This window comes from Anoplopoma fimbria, chromosome 3 (genome assembly GCF_027596085.1).
Source record: "Anoplopoma fimbria isolate UVic2021 breed Golden Eagle Sablefish chromosome 3, Afim_UVic_2022, whole genome shotgun sequence".
Taxonomy (NCBI): domain Eukaryota; kingdom Metazoa; phylum Chordata; class Actinopteri; order Perciformes; family Anoplopomatidae; genus Anoplopoma; species Anoplopoma fimbria.
Window position 1 is genome coordinate 1,286,397 of NC_072451.1, and position 16,736 is coordinate 1,303,132.

Genomic DNA, 16,736 nt, shown 5'->3' on the forward strand with positions numbered 1-16,736 from the left:
TAAAAATATGTGACTAAAGAACTATGTTAGTCCGTTTTTATGAGTTCTACATAAACTTAAATTCAGAAGCAGAGGGAGCTGAGTTTACCCGTCACTGTGTCGTAGTCATAGGGAGCCTCGGTCTCGCCGCCACAGTCCTGTTGTCCTTCCTCGCAGTCCGGTACCAGGGTCGTTGTCCCGGGGACGGTGGTCGGCGCCGTGGTGGTCGCTCCGAACGTGGTCATGGGAAGCGTAGAGGCGATGGGCGTGGTGGGAGGAGCTGTGGTCGTGATGTCTGGATGGATAGAAGGATAAAACACAGTTTGTCTTTGCATTTAACAACATTAAAAGATAAAAAACAACTCTCATATTCATTTTGCATCCCTAAATAGTCCTTTGGTATATTTTTTGGGTTATTTTGCGTCCCTTTGTAGTCATTTTGTACCTATTTTCTGTCCATTTGTGGTGGTTTTGTATCTATTTTTGGTCATAATGCGTCTCTTTGTAGTTGTTTTGTATGTCCTTTTGGTAATTTTGCATCCCTTGTAGTCGTTTTATATACATTTTTGGTCATTTTGCGTCACTTGCCATGGTTTTTAGGTAATTTGGGGTACTTTTGTAGCTGTCTTGTATCTATTTTAGATAATTAGATAAGATAAGTGTCTTTGTAGTCGTTTTGTTTTCAGTTTTGCGTCTCTTCCCATCAGAGACCAAAGTGATAATAATGACAGAAACTTGTTAAATTCCACCATACAGTCGATGTCTAGTGATATTTATGGAAATGAAGCAAATTGAACTTGAATTAGCATATGTAGGCTACGCGGAAACCCCAGATGGTCTGCATGTAATTAAACTTTGAAAGGAAACATGTTTGCAGCGTTTTTGAGCGGGACGGAGTCTTACTCTTAACAGCGTGGATGTAAGTCCATGAATTAACTCAAAGCTTGAAGCTTGAACAAAAAAAAAAAGAAACCTGATTAAACTGCAGAAACTGATCTGCAGGCGTGTCGTGAGCTTGTTAGTTTCTCCCTTGTGAGCTTAAGTTGGCATCGTGATGTTTTTAATGGAAACAGGAGACTCTTTGATGAATCAACAGAAACACTTTTTTAGAAGTAGTTCAATAAATCCAAATGAACTGCTGGTGTAGTGATCTTATGTTTAGCGTTTAGTGCATTAATGAAGAGATAAACTTGAGGTATGAGAGAGCTGTGATTTGGATAATTGGACATAATGTGTATGTTTGTTGGTGTGGGCTTTTCTCTATCTGTATGATGTGTTTGCCTTTTCTAGTGTACACACATGGTTTGCATGCATTTCAGTGTGTGTTGTCATAGCTCCCTCCTTTTTTGTTCATCTGGTTCTGACACAGAAACAATATCTGCTTCAATAACCACACTTTCTCCCTGTTTTTCCTCTCTGTTTTTTTTTATCTCACTCCTTTCAAGCCCTCTCCATAAGCACACACACACACACACACACACACACACACACACACACACACACACACACACACACACACACACACACACACACACACACACACACACACACACAGTCTTTCTATCCTTTAACATTGTGGGAAAAACACACTGTCAGCCACAAGCATCTATGCAACAATATTACGCAATAAAACAAATAAAAAACTAAAGCTTTTGAGGCTTTTCTCAAATCATTTTATAAGTTCATTTTTTTGTTTTGTTTTATGATAAAAGATTCATGTTTCAGGTCTCTTTCTTGTGTTTTTCTTTTGGATAACTTCAGACTTTTATTTGCATATGGACTGCTTTTACTTTTATTGGCCTTTAGAGCAGGTTGCTGGGTTACACATTTATTTATAAGTTTATAGTCTGCACAAAGATTTGTGTAGGCGCTGTGCTGCTAAATATCAATGCCAACTGTACATTAGCATCTGTACTGTAACATTCTCTGTGCAGCTTCAAATAAACTTTACAGTAAGGATAAATGGAAAAATGATTGGCTGCTTTTTTTTTAAGCCCACACAAACTTGATTTTAGGGTTTTCAGGGATTTTTAGGAGTTCATTATAGAGAATCTCAGACCTTTTTTTCTATCTCACGAAGCTGAAGTTTATCTTCTCCTCTCTCTCTTATTCCCTCCTCCACTTCTCTCCTCTCTCACACAAACACACTCTTCTCTTATCGTCCACTCTCCAGCTGATCTTTATCGTTCCTCCTGCAGAGCAACCCGATACTCCGACTCCACCAGAGAGCCTCCCTTCTCCCTTCATCTGTTCCTCCCTCACCTAATGCGGGAGGTCGAGCCCTCCTCTCCCCTCTCTCTCTCTCTCTCTCTCTCAAACACACACACAGCATCCAGCTCTGACCACTGCTGCAGTAGAGATAGTAGCCTGCCATGGCATGCGTCAGCCTTTCATGTCCACACTCACCTCTCTCGCTCTCATAACACCAAACACTGCAGATAAGCAGCTCCAAGTGCAAGAAGTTAACTGTTTAATGACTGCAAACATCTGGAAATGCTGTTTGCATGTTGGACACTGATGTTGCGCTTACATAGAAAACACTAGCATCCTAAGCTGCTGGTCTGCGTTGACCTTTTTACACCTTTTATGTAAATCGAATGTCAGCCATTTTCAAAAACATTGCAAAAATAGATCACACGGCGATGAAACGCCTCAAATCACCCGCTGATTGTGTCGCAGTGCTGTTCTCAAAGTTATCTACGTCAGAATATGTAGCAGCTTTCAAATAGAAGTTTGAATATGTACTTCTCTCTTGATTTATTCCCTCAGTAAACATTTCATGAGTTTAAATAGAAGTCTTCTTTACAGCATGATTGTTTTTTAGTATAGTCTATTTGAGAAAATGACTGTTGATGTTTTTGTCTTAGAAACAAACTGTTGATTAATGGAACTCACTGTCCAGTTCGCAGCCCAGCAGCTCCAGACGGAGGCCCAGGCCCTCGTTGGTGGCTCTCTCCGGGTAGATCCTGACGAAGCGGGTCAGGAGGGGACCCATCGACCTCAGCTCAGGGGTGTCGTGGTTCTGATTCCCGATGAATATCTGAGGCAGAAGACAAGAGAGACGTGTCAGTACCTTAAAGTGCTTTACTTGAGTTAAACTAGTGTTTGCCAGATGCCAGAACAAGCTAATTAAACAGCGTCAGATTCCTACGAAGGGTTTAACATAGCAGTATGGAAGACTTATGCGAGGCCCTAAACTAAAGTTGGAAACTTCCAGATCCCACAATTTCTAGCAGCAAATAGTTGTTTTTATTGATTTGATGTAGAGTATCAGAGAAAATGTGTTCTGTAAATGTCATCAAAGAACAAAGTTCAAAGACCTCCTTTTGTGAGTAAGAAGGACTTTCAAGACCAGTTTTGCAAATCAAAAGAATGTGAAACAATAAAATAGTTATTCTATTAGTGGAGAGATCTGCTCTTGAGAGCAAGTGCAGGCTTTATTTCATTTAAATTGTTTGTCCTTTAACAGGTAAATGATAAATTGGTTCATTTCAGACATATCTTACTGCTCTTTCGTGCTAGTGTTAAAACTCTGCTGCACAGTTAAAGTCCATCCACGGCGCCGACAACTAACCAAACAATAACACACTCTGTCCTGATGCAAGTCTGCTTCTCATCAAGCATCCCTCGGTTTGATCATAAAAAAAAGAAACAGAAAAAATCTGAAACTAAATGACTGGAGGAGAAAAAAAAGACAAAAGCGAGGAAATCAGATCCAGAGTCAGATCCTTTCGTAAGTCCAACATGGAAGCAGCCCAGATGAAAATGGTTTCCGTCACACTGGGAGCCAAGAAGTGGGACACCAAACACCAAGAAACTCTTTCGCCTGTTTGAAGTCTTTAAGGTTTTCCTTTTTGGCTGTCTTACTACTGCAGTGTGGCATTATGGGATGTGAACATGTCTGTTAATTATTTAGCATTTACCATTAGCAGATACACTTGTTTTCTGTTGTTGCATTATTAATCGGTGCATGTGTACTGTTCTGTCTTGTGCATGTTTATTTTTTAATGCTCTTTTGAACACGTAAGCTTTATATGTTGTTTTATTCTATTTCTAGGGTTTTGTATTTAAACATCTGGCTCGGGACAGCAGATGGAAATTAGCCTTTCAAGCTACCTCTGGCTCATTTATTTCTGTTAATCAATGAGCATTATTGTCATAAACATGTGTCACTATATGCACTTATGTTGACAGTAAAGCTAAGTATTTTGGCAGTAAGTATAAAATAAATCAAACAGTGATTTTGGAGTGTTAGTGCTAATTTAAAAACTTCCCAAAGAGTGGAAACTTGTTCCATGGACTTCTTTTTATTTTATCAAAGACCAGTTCATTTATGAAAGGAGTTCTTAATATGTTGTAGTGATAATTTAATGCTGATCCAAGCTGTAGAAGAGCTCCAACTGTGTAACTCTATAATAAATGAATTATGCATTTATAATTACTTCTGATTCAAGGAAATTAACATTTTGCCCCAAATTGAGAACGTTATGGAGTTCTTTCCAGGATACTTTCTATAAAATGCATTTAGCAATGCTTCAATTTAGTTGTGTCTGCCAACACCACACTCATAAACTGGTTCATTTTAGTCAATAGTAACTTTAAGTACACAGTTTTTTGTTATTTTTCAGTGTTAATGCACTAAATACCCCCAAACATTGTTTAAACTTTTAGTTACATTTTAAGGAAAAATGTATTTCTCCCCGATTACAGTTGCAGTTTGAAACAGTTTCAAACTGGTTATAAATGTTTAATGCTAAATAAATTCATAAAAAGAATGCTACTAAAGTACTTTGGGAAAAGAACATTGTTGTTTGACCTTAAATTACTACGAAATTGAAACAAAACAAAAACTCGACAAAGCTACTTGATTAGGTTTAGGCAACACAAGTACTTGGTTCACACGTTGGACAACCAGCAGTCTCCTTGGAGGAATAACTGTGTTTTTAGACACTTCCACCACCCCGACCTCCATAGGCTAACTTACAAAGACTCATTTAAAACTTATATTTTTCCCTCAAAACGTTATTAACAATGCAGTTCCGCTGTATTGGAACGTAGTTTTTAGAGAATAAAAGAAGAATTAAGTTCAGTTCCTTAATAACGTGGATACACCAGCTTGAGTTAGCTTGTTAAACTACAGGACAGTTACAATCCTGGATTCCGGTCATCGCTGTTTTTCTCAACATGCTGTCAGTATCCATTTTCTAGGTTTGGTCCTTATGCTCAGGTTAAGATGACCAACTAAATAAACGCACTCATATTTATGCACGAGCATATGCAGTGTTGTCCATGTGCGAGCCAAGACATGAATCCACTCATGAAGCAGCCGGGGCCTCACCGAGCCTTCCTGCCTCGTCTTTTGAAGAGTTATTTTTATTTTTTATAAAAAGGACACAGGAAACAGAGCAGAGAGGATTAGCGAGGGGACGGAGGAGCATCTAGACCTCCGTCTGCAGTAAATCAGCAGGAGTCTGACGGCCATCCTCGTCCTCCTCCCTGCCATCTGGAACGCATTGAGGGAGGATGTCGCACTCAACGAGGGCCAGCCGAGGAGAGGAAGCAATGACACGAATTTCCTCTTGAGGATCAGAATCAAAGTATCTTAAATCGCCAAGAGGAGGTTAGAAAAAATCCCAGACTGTAACTGGTGGGATCTGATGTGGTTTTCTTTTCCTCATTTGTTCCACTACATCTTATTTTATCCACAAAAATCTTAAGATGCATGTTCACTTTTTCATATGAAGCTAGTGGAAATGGCTTCAGATGAACAGAAGAACTAACCCAATTTAAATCATGTAAAGTTTTTTTATAGAGTCTTGGTTATTAATGATAAATAGTGTTTAGTGTCTTTACTACAAAAATCACAGCGCTTTAAGAACGTTATTGTAACTTTTATAGGTCCTATTTTTACCTCTATTCTTATTCTAGTTATAAACCTCTTATTTTTACTATTTATTTATTTTACTTCATCTGTAACACCTGCATTCCCTCTCCGCGGATCAATAATACCCTATCTCATCAGATCTTATCTTATACCTTTGATTGATTTTCTGTATTTTTTTTCACCCAGAAGAGATGATTGGACATTTCTAGCCCTGAGTGTTGCCTGCACACAGCCCTAACAACCTCCAACAATATTACCTGAGACATGAAACCCGGGGCTAGTGAAGCATAATAGTTGTGAATTATTAAACGCAACTAATGTTTCATCAGCTTCTCTTTTGTTTCATCTGGATTATTGCAGTAAAATAGATTTTGGGGAGTAAATACCATTAATACAGTTATTTCAAGTGTGATTCTACAGATTTACGTACTTTGTGGTGTTATGAAGAGCAGAATATTGCATACAGGAAGGTAGGTGATAAAGAATCATTCATGCAAATACAATCATTTTTACAACCACAGCTATCAAACAAGTTTAACTTCCAATGCAGAAGTTAAAAACACAATATGGGACCTCAGTGAATGAGCGAAATAATAAACCAATCAGCAAGCGAGATGATAAATAAATAAATGTTTAAGGTCTCCTACACAGACTTAATCCTACCCCCATACCTCTTACACCTTTATTTTTTAATTTCTAGTCAATATTTCCTTCTTGAGCCCCACATCTGTTATTATTTGCTCCTACAACACTATGAGTGTGCAGACAAAAACATCCAACAAACAGCAGTCAGAGTTCATTTGAATATATAGCAGTCTATAATTTGCTCAACATTTCCTTCCAGGAGCGGCGTTGCGGCCGGGTCGAGCGTCTGTCTGATGGTTTCTAAGAATTACAAGTTTCAGTAAAGAGGAGGTTTATTTCATGTCTGCAGACCTGGATCTGTCTTTCTGTTAATCTGTGTTTGTCACCAAACTGCCACTGAATGCGACGGAGAGCATGTATGAATGATGAAAAAATGGAAGTGGAGTTCACACGAGACCTTTCACATCCTACAAGCTTTTTGGTGGTTTCTTATAAATAAATCTACACCGGGAAAAAAGTATATTACAGAAAAAGGACAACTTGCTTTTGCACAAATTCTCAAAAGTGCTACTTACAGATTGGGTTGCATATCACATCTACTTATTAAAGGGGACACATCACTCAAATTTTTAGGTGCATAATTATATTTTGGGTTTCTTCTGGAGCATGTCCACATATTTTAATATTCAAAAAACACATTATTTTTCTCATACTGTAAGTCTGAATATACTTGAATACACCCCACGGCTTGAAACACTCTGTTTTAGCGCCTGTCTCTTTAAGAGTCCCTTCCAAAAAAGCCAAGTCTGCTCTGATTGGCTTGCGAGAAGAATATGTTCTCAAGGCTTAAATTCTACATCTAAACATTTCCTGTAAATGTTATTCTATGCGTATCAAACGCAGGTTGAACGTAGAGTATGGACGGACATGTCGGACCAACCTTGGGCTTGGTGGTGTTGTCCTCCTTGATGACGGTCCACTCCACTCCGTCCAGGCTGTGTCCCACCTTGAACCTCTTCATGAAGACGTTCCTGTCGCGGTGTTTCCCTCCCTGGATCACCACGCCGCTCACCATCTTGTCCTGGCCCAGATCCACCTGCCATGGAGGACGAGGAAGGGAAAAGTACGGTTTGTTTGATTCACTGACTTGCAGACAGACTTACTGATGAATTATTGTACAGCTTATTGTTGTTCTTTTTATGGTTAAATAAATAATTTCTTCCATCAAACCATAAAAAATACAAGGTTTAGAGGGATTGAGCTTGGTCAGCTGTTAAACCCTCACTCATCAAACTTTTAAAGCTCAGTATTAAACTCCACCTGCAGCCACTCGTTTCTGAAGGGCTGCTTGGTTTGCTGACCGGTCCAGCCCGATCTCCCCGTCAACAATCGGGCGTTCTCCGCCACCCAGCCTCGGTCGGCGTACGACGAGGCGCCGATCTGAGCATCTGAGATCTGACCGGACACCATCCCCAGCATCCCCGAGCAGGGATAGTCTGTACAGAGAGAGAGAGAGAGAGAGAGAGAGAGAGAGAGAGAAGGGGGGGGAAACAGTGGTGGATAGGATAAGAAACTTTTGAAAGGCGTACAGTTTGATAAGAAACGTCCTTATCGTGTCGCTGCTTTAGTCAGCAGTTTTAGTTGATGCCCTCTGGGCGCTGCTGCAGTGTTTAAACTCTAAGAGTGAAAACACCAGAGATTCATTCACCATCTCGGGGTGGAGTTTGTTTCAAAATGGAATGATTAAGCTTTTTGTGTGTATAAGCATAAGCATAAGGATTTCTTTTGAACAAAAAACTTTAACATGTGGTTTTACTTGTAGCTCCACTGTTGCCATTAACCTTTAAAACTAGGAAACCTTTAAAATTAGGAAGTTTTTATCACATTTTACTCTCTGTGGCCTCATTTTTCACTGCAATATACGAGTCCTGCTCCTCTATGGAAACAGCACAATCATGGCTACTAATAGGAAGAACTCAAACATGTCTTGTGTGCAGTATAACACAGTTATTATGCCATAAATCACAAAAAAAAGAATGATGGATTTTTTGATAATCTATTTTACAGAAATTAGAAATAAAGTAATCTATATAAAGTCCACTTTTTTCCAAGTGACCACAAGTGTTAACAATATTGGACAGAGATTGGGGGCTCCACATACTATACATATTGAAATATTAAAGTGCTTTTCATATTAACATTTTTACAGCTGAGTCAATCATGGCTTCCCAGTTATGCAGAGGAGCGCAGAATTTAACGTGTTTTTACAGGATCTGGTTACTGCAAACCATTTATTTTTGGTAAACTGTTTAATGAGACATAAATGATGAAATATTACTACTTAAAGCTTAGATTTGGTTATTTTTCCAGACAGAAGTGTTCATCAACAAACAGGGATGTGAAAATCCGACGAGATTGGATAATCACTTGATAACTGAGAGGTTTTAGCCTTCTCAGAATAAGAAAACTTAATTATACTCTTAAAATATGTGGACACAATGGTCCGGACACAGCGAGTCAAGTTAAATCCATTATCCACAACAAGCTAGATCTAATATCCGGACTCAAACAGTCGTAGTCTCAGTGAGATGTTTATATTTGACAAATTCTTCCAGAGTTTTATCAGGGGGATTAACAACAGCTCCTGAGGACGTAAATTCCTCCGCAATGTGAATTTACAGCTACTCAGTGTTCTTAATTGAAACCCCCCCCACACAGCACTCTCTGTGTGTTTTCCTGAGTACCAAATATCCTCCCAGGGATAGAAATAATAGGTTAAACAGGCAAAAGGGAGCTTTTTATTTCCTGTATTTTATTACTTCTTTAAATTGCATGATTTGGATTAGGAGTTTAGTTGAGGATTAAATAAAGAAATTGGATCAAATTTAAGTCAAAATGAGGGTAAAGTTTAAGGTTACGGGTTTTGTAGTGTATGATAGTTCAGTTTCATGTTGCACACACACACACACACACATGCTTTCCCAATTGTGTCGTTATATCTCCTGAATCACCTGTCTGGCACTTTACAGCCTGTTCTCCTATGAGTTAGAGCCGAATATCTACGTTATGGTGCTCTCCTACTGAGAGTTGCTTGTAGCACATCAAGGACTGAGGTTTATATAATGTTAGGGGATGAGTAATGAGGCGGCATGATGTTCTCCCGCTCCTCAGTAATGAATAACGGCGTCCTTCTGTGGGAGTTTTGCGCTCGCCTTGGAAGCAGCGATTATTTCAAATCAACAGAGAGCAGCAGGAGGTTCTCAATCATGCAGCCAAAAAGATGTCAGTTTGATTCACGGTGTGCAAAAGTGAGAAAAATGCTATTAACGGGAGAAAAGAAACAGATAAAACTTGTCAAGAAGTCTTCTTAACTGTCACTCATTTTGTTTTCACATGAGGCGTTAACATCATCTTTAACCTTTGTAAAGATACATTATATGTTTGTAAAACTTTGTTTCTCTTTGTAAAATCGATAAAATGTTTACAAACGTGTTTTTTTACATTTGTGAAAGTAATTTGGAAGTTTAACAAAGTTTAATTGTGTTTGCCAAAGTCGACTGATCCTTAAGAAAGTTAAAATTCAGGTTAAAGAAAAAGAAAAAATTGTGCTTTGCACTTTGTGTATTGTTTAAATTTGGCTGTTACATTAAATAATATACATTTAGTCTTGGTTACTTTTCTCTGTTTAAGAAAAATAAGCCAGGAAGTGAATTTTCTAATAGTGAGTATATATATATTTAAATATAAATATATAATTTGTGTGTTTTGTGTAGATATGACAACCATATACCATGTAAATGTTTTTTAATATCTTTGAAAATGGAGGTGAAAGTGGGAAATCAAAAGAGTGTGGGTGTGTGTGTGTGTGTGAGTAGATAAGATTTAGATTACATTAAGCTTTAATGATCCATGTGGGGGGAAGTTAATCAAGAAAGGAAGTGCATGAAATATTCCAGTAATGAGGGAAGTTATTTAAAAACATTAATCAATGCATCGGGAGCTCAAGCTGTGAGCGTATCCTCGCATCATGTACGGTACGTATGAATTTGTGTACTGGAAGTATTTGCTATCGCTACCTGACGTTCTGCAGCCGTAGATCTCAAAGCGCATGCAGATGCCTTGCTCCCAGGACATGGGGCGGACGCGGATGTAGCGAGCCAGAGTCTGTTTGGGGAGGAAGGAGCGAGCCTCGTCTGTCGGGTTGTGGTTCCCCTGGAAGATCTGAGGACCAGAAAAAAGTACTACAGTTAGTGCTGCTGTTACTTTGTTTGAAATTAGTACAACTGTTGTTACAACCCCAACTACTATCACCACAACCACCGTTTTTACTATTAATACTACTGCTTCTACTACTACTACTTGTAGTAATACAACTATTACTTACATCTACTACTCCGGAACTAACATTGCGATTTCACTATTACTATAATTATTGCTGCTGCTGATTGTAGTAAAACCGCCACTATTAATACTACTACTATTGCTTTACCAACATTATCATGAATACTTCTATTACTAAGAAAGTAATTACGGAATTTACTACCACTGCAACTACTATTAGTATTACTACTACCACTACCATTGTCACTTCTACTTTACTTTCATTGACACTACAACAAGTACTATGACACCACTGTCATTATTATTTGTACTGCTACAATTGCTTTTACTAACACTACTACCACTACTACTATTACTACCACTGTTCAACCTTTGCTATTTCAATATTAGTGTCCGATAAATATCACTACTGCTGCTTTTAATACAACTAGCACAACTATAACTACTACTGCTGCTTTACCAACATTATCACTACTATGCTAAAACAATCTGCTGATTTTACTGCTATTACCACTTCTACTTTTACTTCCACTATTGCTACTAAAGCGAATGCTACTGCTGCTGCTATACAAGTATTACCACCACAAGTTAATTATTAAAACTACTGCTCATTCTACTACTACCATCAAAGCCACCACTTCTACTTCTACCTCTGGTTAAAATCTCTTCTATTATTTAAAGTACCTGATGTACTGCATGAATAGCTACATCATGCATAATAATGAGCTGACTGTTTGTTTGTGCCGAATCCGACTCGTGACCAAAGACACTTGACTTGAACCTTCACTTGAAATAACTTAGAAGCTGTTGTGCTCTTAAGAGAACTAAAGCAGAACATATAATGAAACATGAGTTCAACATGAGGCGTGGACAACTCTTCATGCTCAATCTAACAGTAGTGGACATGGTTTGTTTGAGTCTAGAACATGTACTTCTACCACGTCAATATGTCCCTTAATGAGAAACTGTGAAAGCTGTCCATTCATCTCTGCACCAACGTCACTAAGACAAACTCGGAGCGAAATAAATGCGTTCCGATATTGATGAGACTTCCGGCGAACTTGTTTCAGTCATGGATCGGATTAGGGATGCTGCCAAATGCTGTCATCCTTGGAAACAATTGATTCAGCCATCCTCACATCACTCTCCTTTCATTACGCATCAATATTAGATACATAAGGGTTGTTACAGCATGAAAACGACTAGTCGTTACCTTCTGCTTTGAGCCCTCCTTCACGGTGATCCAGTCCTCTCCGTTGGAGCTCAGGTCCACTTTGTACGAGCGAACGTAATAATGCTTCTTGGTCTCCTTTGAGATCGCTCCCTGCGTCCCGACGGCTGTGACGAATCGGAGAAATCCCAAGTCCACCTGGAAACATAGATAGTAGAAGAAACAGGTCAATGGAGAAATTCAGACAGTAAAAAAAGTTGATTTTCCCCCCAGGATGTACCTCTGTACTTCTGATACTCAGAGTACCTCAAATCATTTGACAAAATAGATTTGATAAAAAAGAAGAAATATGTACATATTTATTCGGCTGTAAGACCTGAACACAACATGTTGCATTAAAAGTAGTTAGCAAGCAACCAGGAAGTCTTAACAGTTAAAAAACAATGGATAAACAGTTAAAGTATATAGCTATAAGTTATGTATAAATGATGGCTATATATATATATATATAGAAATCCAGTTGGAGACAGTAAAACACTGAAGAAAGGAAATGAAAGCCTGAAGATGCAAAAGTTGTGAATTTTAAAGCCTGATTCAACCCCAGTCTGCTCAAGCATAATTGTTTTCGTTCTAGATTTGAAACTGTCAAAAGTGTGCAACTGCTTCAAAAAGAAGAAGAAATAAATAAACATCTTCTGGAGTTTCTTCTTTGACGTCACAAACTAAATATAATATAAAAGTTTTAATGTAGCACCAAGAATTGCAGCATCAAATACAACGCCGTCTTGCACTTTGACTCATATGGGGAAAAAGAGGCTCAGACGTCATTAATTATGCCGTGATCCCTCCATAAGCAGACAGTGAAGAATCAGAGCAGGACGCTGGAGAGATAGGCGACAACAAAACAACAGGAACATTATGCATTCATTGTTCTCCACTACTGAACTGGATTCAGTGTTAGTGTGACGAGTACTCCTTAATCATTCCTCTTAAAATATCCACTTGAGGTGAGATCCTGACGTCTGAAACACTTTTTTAAATTCCTCTCTCTGCCATTTTATTTTGCCATTATGGATCAGATGTGAACACCTGAAGTGTTTTCTGATTTAAAACTTGCAGTAAAAAGAGAGAAAATTGTACAAGACGCAAATGCCTCTCATAAACATTCCTGAGGTGATTCTCCTTGTGCTACTTATTGACATTTCATTATCAACAAGACAATCTTTTCCTACCAGAAATAGATGGAGCGTGACATGTGATTAGGGTCATGTGTTGAGTCCTGTTGAGTCAATGATATGCTGAGGTTTGAGCCTCGGGCCGCCCATCCACAAGGATGTCCAGAAGAGCCTGTGTTTGTGAGCGTGTGGGAACCAGCTCACGATCAATTTTACGGTTGTCCACCCGCATCACTAATGACTAGTGTGTGACCTGTGGTGTGTGTGTGTGTGTGTATGTGTGTGTTTGTAACTCTCTAGGGTAAAAAGTTGTTTCAGTAAATAAGGATGAAATATATAACAAAAAACAAAATAAGTAGTTTCAGTTTAGGTCAACTGAATGGTCCACTGTCTTGTCTTTAACAATATAGTTTATACTCCTGAACATTAAGCAGAATCAACTTAATTGAATTTGAGTAAATAAGTAAGTTTTAGCAAGAATTAAAATAAGTAGATGTATCATTTTAATCTTGGTGTGTCCATTGCAGAGAGGTCCAGGTTAGTCTAGCTTAGCTCAATTAAAATAATCACATGCAGTTAAAGCTATTTAACTGCAACACATTCATAAAAATACATTGTGGTTATCTGAGCAACCACATACAGTGCATAGCATTAACATTAAAAAAAGGCAGTTTGGTGTATTTAATGTTCTACTTTTGACAGAATTTGCTGTCAGGTTTTGTGCTAAACTAATCTTAACACACTCGGCACTGACAAACAAAGATGAAACTGTTACAACCCTATCGTGTGACAAACCACAAGCATATTTCTTAAAATGTCAATGGTTAGGGTTAAAAACACAAGGATTAAACTCAAACGAACTCTAAGAGAGCTACCGTAACAAGCTGGGATTCTAATGTGGACACGGAAAAAAGCAACAAATCGTATTTACATTTTGTGTTGATGATTTAGCTCATAATATGGTCAAAATACAGAAGTTAGCCAATATAAAAACCACACAAAGCAACCAGAACAAACAAATATAAAGATTTCCATGTCACATATCTAGAAAATCAGTTGTTATCCATTAGCTTGGCCTATATTCATTCTGTTAACAAAATCATTGAAGCCTATAGACATAAAGTTCATATGTGGATTATCCAAAGCAAAGTTTTGTCAATGCAGGTTTTAGGATTATCATTTTAAATACTACTTTATTGTTAATCTTAATTCAAACAGTGAATATCTAATTTTAGAATGAAGCCATGTGAGCAACTAACTTCAATAATCCTACAACTGCCATTTGATTTTTCTTGTGTTAAAGTCCTCAAAACTGTACAAATCATGGTTTTCTGCTAAAACAAAGTGGTTAACTGTTAAAGCTAGAAATAGCCAACATCTCTCTGGTGGCTGAGGGGAATTTCCTCATTTGGATGTAACTGACTAAACACTGTGTCTTATTGAGTTAAAACAACTCACCAGACATCCTAAAAGTTCAACCTTAACCCAACGTTTTTAATTGTCTTTTTGGTTTTGAGAAGGAGTAACTTTTTTAATTAAATAAACTTATGTTAGGATATATTTCTCCAGCAGTTCAAAGCCATATTCTTAAGATAAGTAACTCCAAGTGAAATTACAGGGACATTATCTCATCTCGTGGCTATACTTCCCCCCGTTTCCTCATGAAATTATGATCTTAGGGCTAAATAACAGATAAAAAAAAGGCTCTTTCAGATGGCCGAGCTATTCTTATCTCACTGCAGTAAAAGAAGCGTCCAGAAACATGACTGTTAGAGATAAATTATAAAAAAAGATTAATAAAAAGATAGTTATCATCAAAGAGAGCAGTAGTGATAACAGGACGCCTTACAGTGGTCTTTTTAAATCAGTGAATCACATACATTCAGTCCATGAATGCTTTAATATCTAAAATAAAAAATACTCCGCCAGGACTTTATGTAGCTCAACGTACAGTTTGCACATTAGGTTCCTCCAAACTGCATTAAGTCATTAACTGGAATCCATTTATTTATTTATAACTGTGTATTAAATGAGGTGACACTCCATTTGACTTCCATTTAATTCCACTGCAACTTAAACAAAATTGCCTGTTTGTTGAGTTTGGAAATGATCAGTTGGATACCAAAAATACATGCCTGTAATAGATGGCATGTAATTATATTACCATAGAGACGCTACCGCTGTGATACTGTACATGGGAAGGAACCAGAGGCCGTTATTTAACTTCTCCCACTGTTTTTTTTTCAGGAGAAAGAAGAAGGAAATAGCATCCCGTGGGTTTGTGTGGACCCCTGGGAAAACCATGTTTCGTGGGTTCGCTCGCCTGACGTTCCCAGCTCCCTTCTAATCTAAATTCCCACGAGATGCGTCCCCCCTGAACGCAACACGCACTGTAACAAAGACACAGTGTGTAGTAAGTTCTGTTGTGAAATGAGATAAACAAGCTAGTAAAGGATTTCTGTTTGTTTATTATAGCATCAACAGTTCAGCAAAGTGGCTTCTGGTTATTTTAGCTTGTGAACTCTATGTTCTGTGCTATGAATCACAAGTAATGACCTTGATTTGGACACGAGTTTTGAAAACAGTTTAACCGAAGAGTGTTGTTTCTATCTTTGTTTGATTTATTTGAAGGCTTTTTCCGAGAAAAGTCAGAAAACATTATTTTGTCTAACAGCAATATTTTTTATTTTCTTCCGTATCCTTTAAATCATCGTATGAACCCTTTGATTATTAACCTTTGTCCTGACTACAGTTTGAGCAACATTGGTTTTATATTTTTATTGGCAAAACATTGACTAACTCCAGCTTCTCACTTTTGGTTTTGATGATTTGTTTCATCTTATGCGATATTTTAACTGTATACCTCTGAATATCTTTGGTTTTCTCGAGTACTTTTGATGTAACAAAATACTTTTTGAGTTTATCACTTTGGGCTTTCACCATTTTATTAAATATTTAGCCATTTTAAAAATAAAAATTGATTGACGAAACAGTTGTCATTTAGATTGATAATGAAAATAATCATTAGTTGAGGTTCTAATGGAGTCCAAGGAAGATTTTTTTGTCCATTAACCTTTTGATTGGCCACAATAACAACACTGATGCTGACTGACTATTAAAATATTTCAAATAAATAACGATGAACTTGCCGATTCAAATTCTGGTTTAGCTGGAAAAATTGGGAAAATGCCACAAAATTCTCTCTCACAATTGAAAGAATACCTTAAAAAAAGCAACTTTCCCCCCAAACTTTTACCCTGAAAGCCTAACTTCTTATACTAACAACTTTTCACAGATGAACAAATGTTCAGGCGTTGTTCACAGACAATGCTAAACATGGCAGTTTTAACAGACAATCTTCCAGAGTTTGAATAAAGAGTTGATGATGTTTTAAACAGGAAAAGACTCTCACAGTAATCCACTAACCAGCCGTTACAGTTGTTGGCCGGTCAAAGTTCCATTCTCCAGACTTCCTTTATCAAATGACGAATGCTAATTGCTCTTCCATCTTCTAATTACTCAACACTTGGCAGTGCCTACATTAATGCCACAGAAAACAGTCACATTTAGAGCTTTTTTTTTAATTAAGGGAACAACATGC

The 16,736-nt window shown here is 37.8% G+C and overlaps 1 protein-coding gene across 1 annotated transcript in view; it reads right to left on the reverse strand.

The window, feature by feature from the left end:
- LOC129088943 (neuropilin-1a-like) overlaps nucleotides 1-16,736 on the reverse strand; it is a 74,653-nt gene that overhangs the window by 12,380 nt on the left and 45,537 nt on the right. Inside the window, exons 7-12 of the mRNA XM_054596224.1 lie at nucleotides 12,003-12,158; nucleotides 10,525-10,669; nucleotides 7,769-7,944; nucleotides 7,389-7,544; nucleotides 2,875-3,019; nucleotides 89-274 (exon numbers count right to left, since the gene is read on the reverse strand). Coding sequence (XP_054452199.1) covers nucleotides 89-274; nucleotides 2,875-3,019; nucleotides 7,389-7,544; nucleotides 7,769-7,944; nucleotides 10,525-10,669; nucleotides 12,003-12,158 — 964 coding nt within the window. The remainder of the gene's footprint in view (nucleotides 1-88; nucleotides 275-2,874; nucleotides 3,020-7,388; nucleotides 7,545-7,768; nucleotides 7,945-10,524; nucleotides 10,670-12,002; nucleotides 12,159-16,736) is intronic.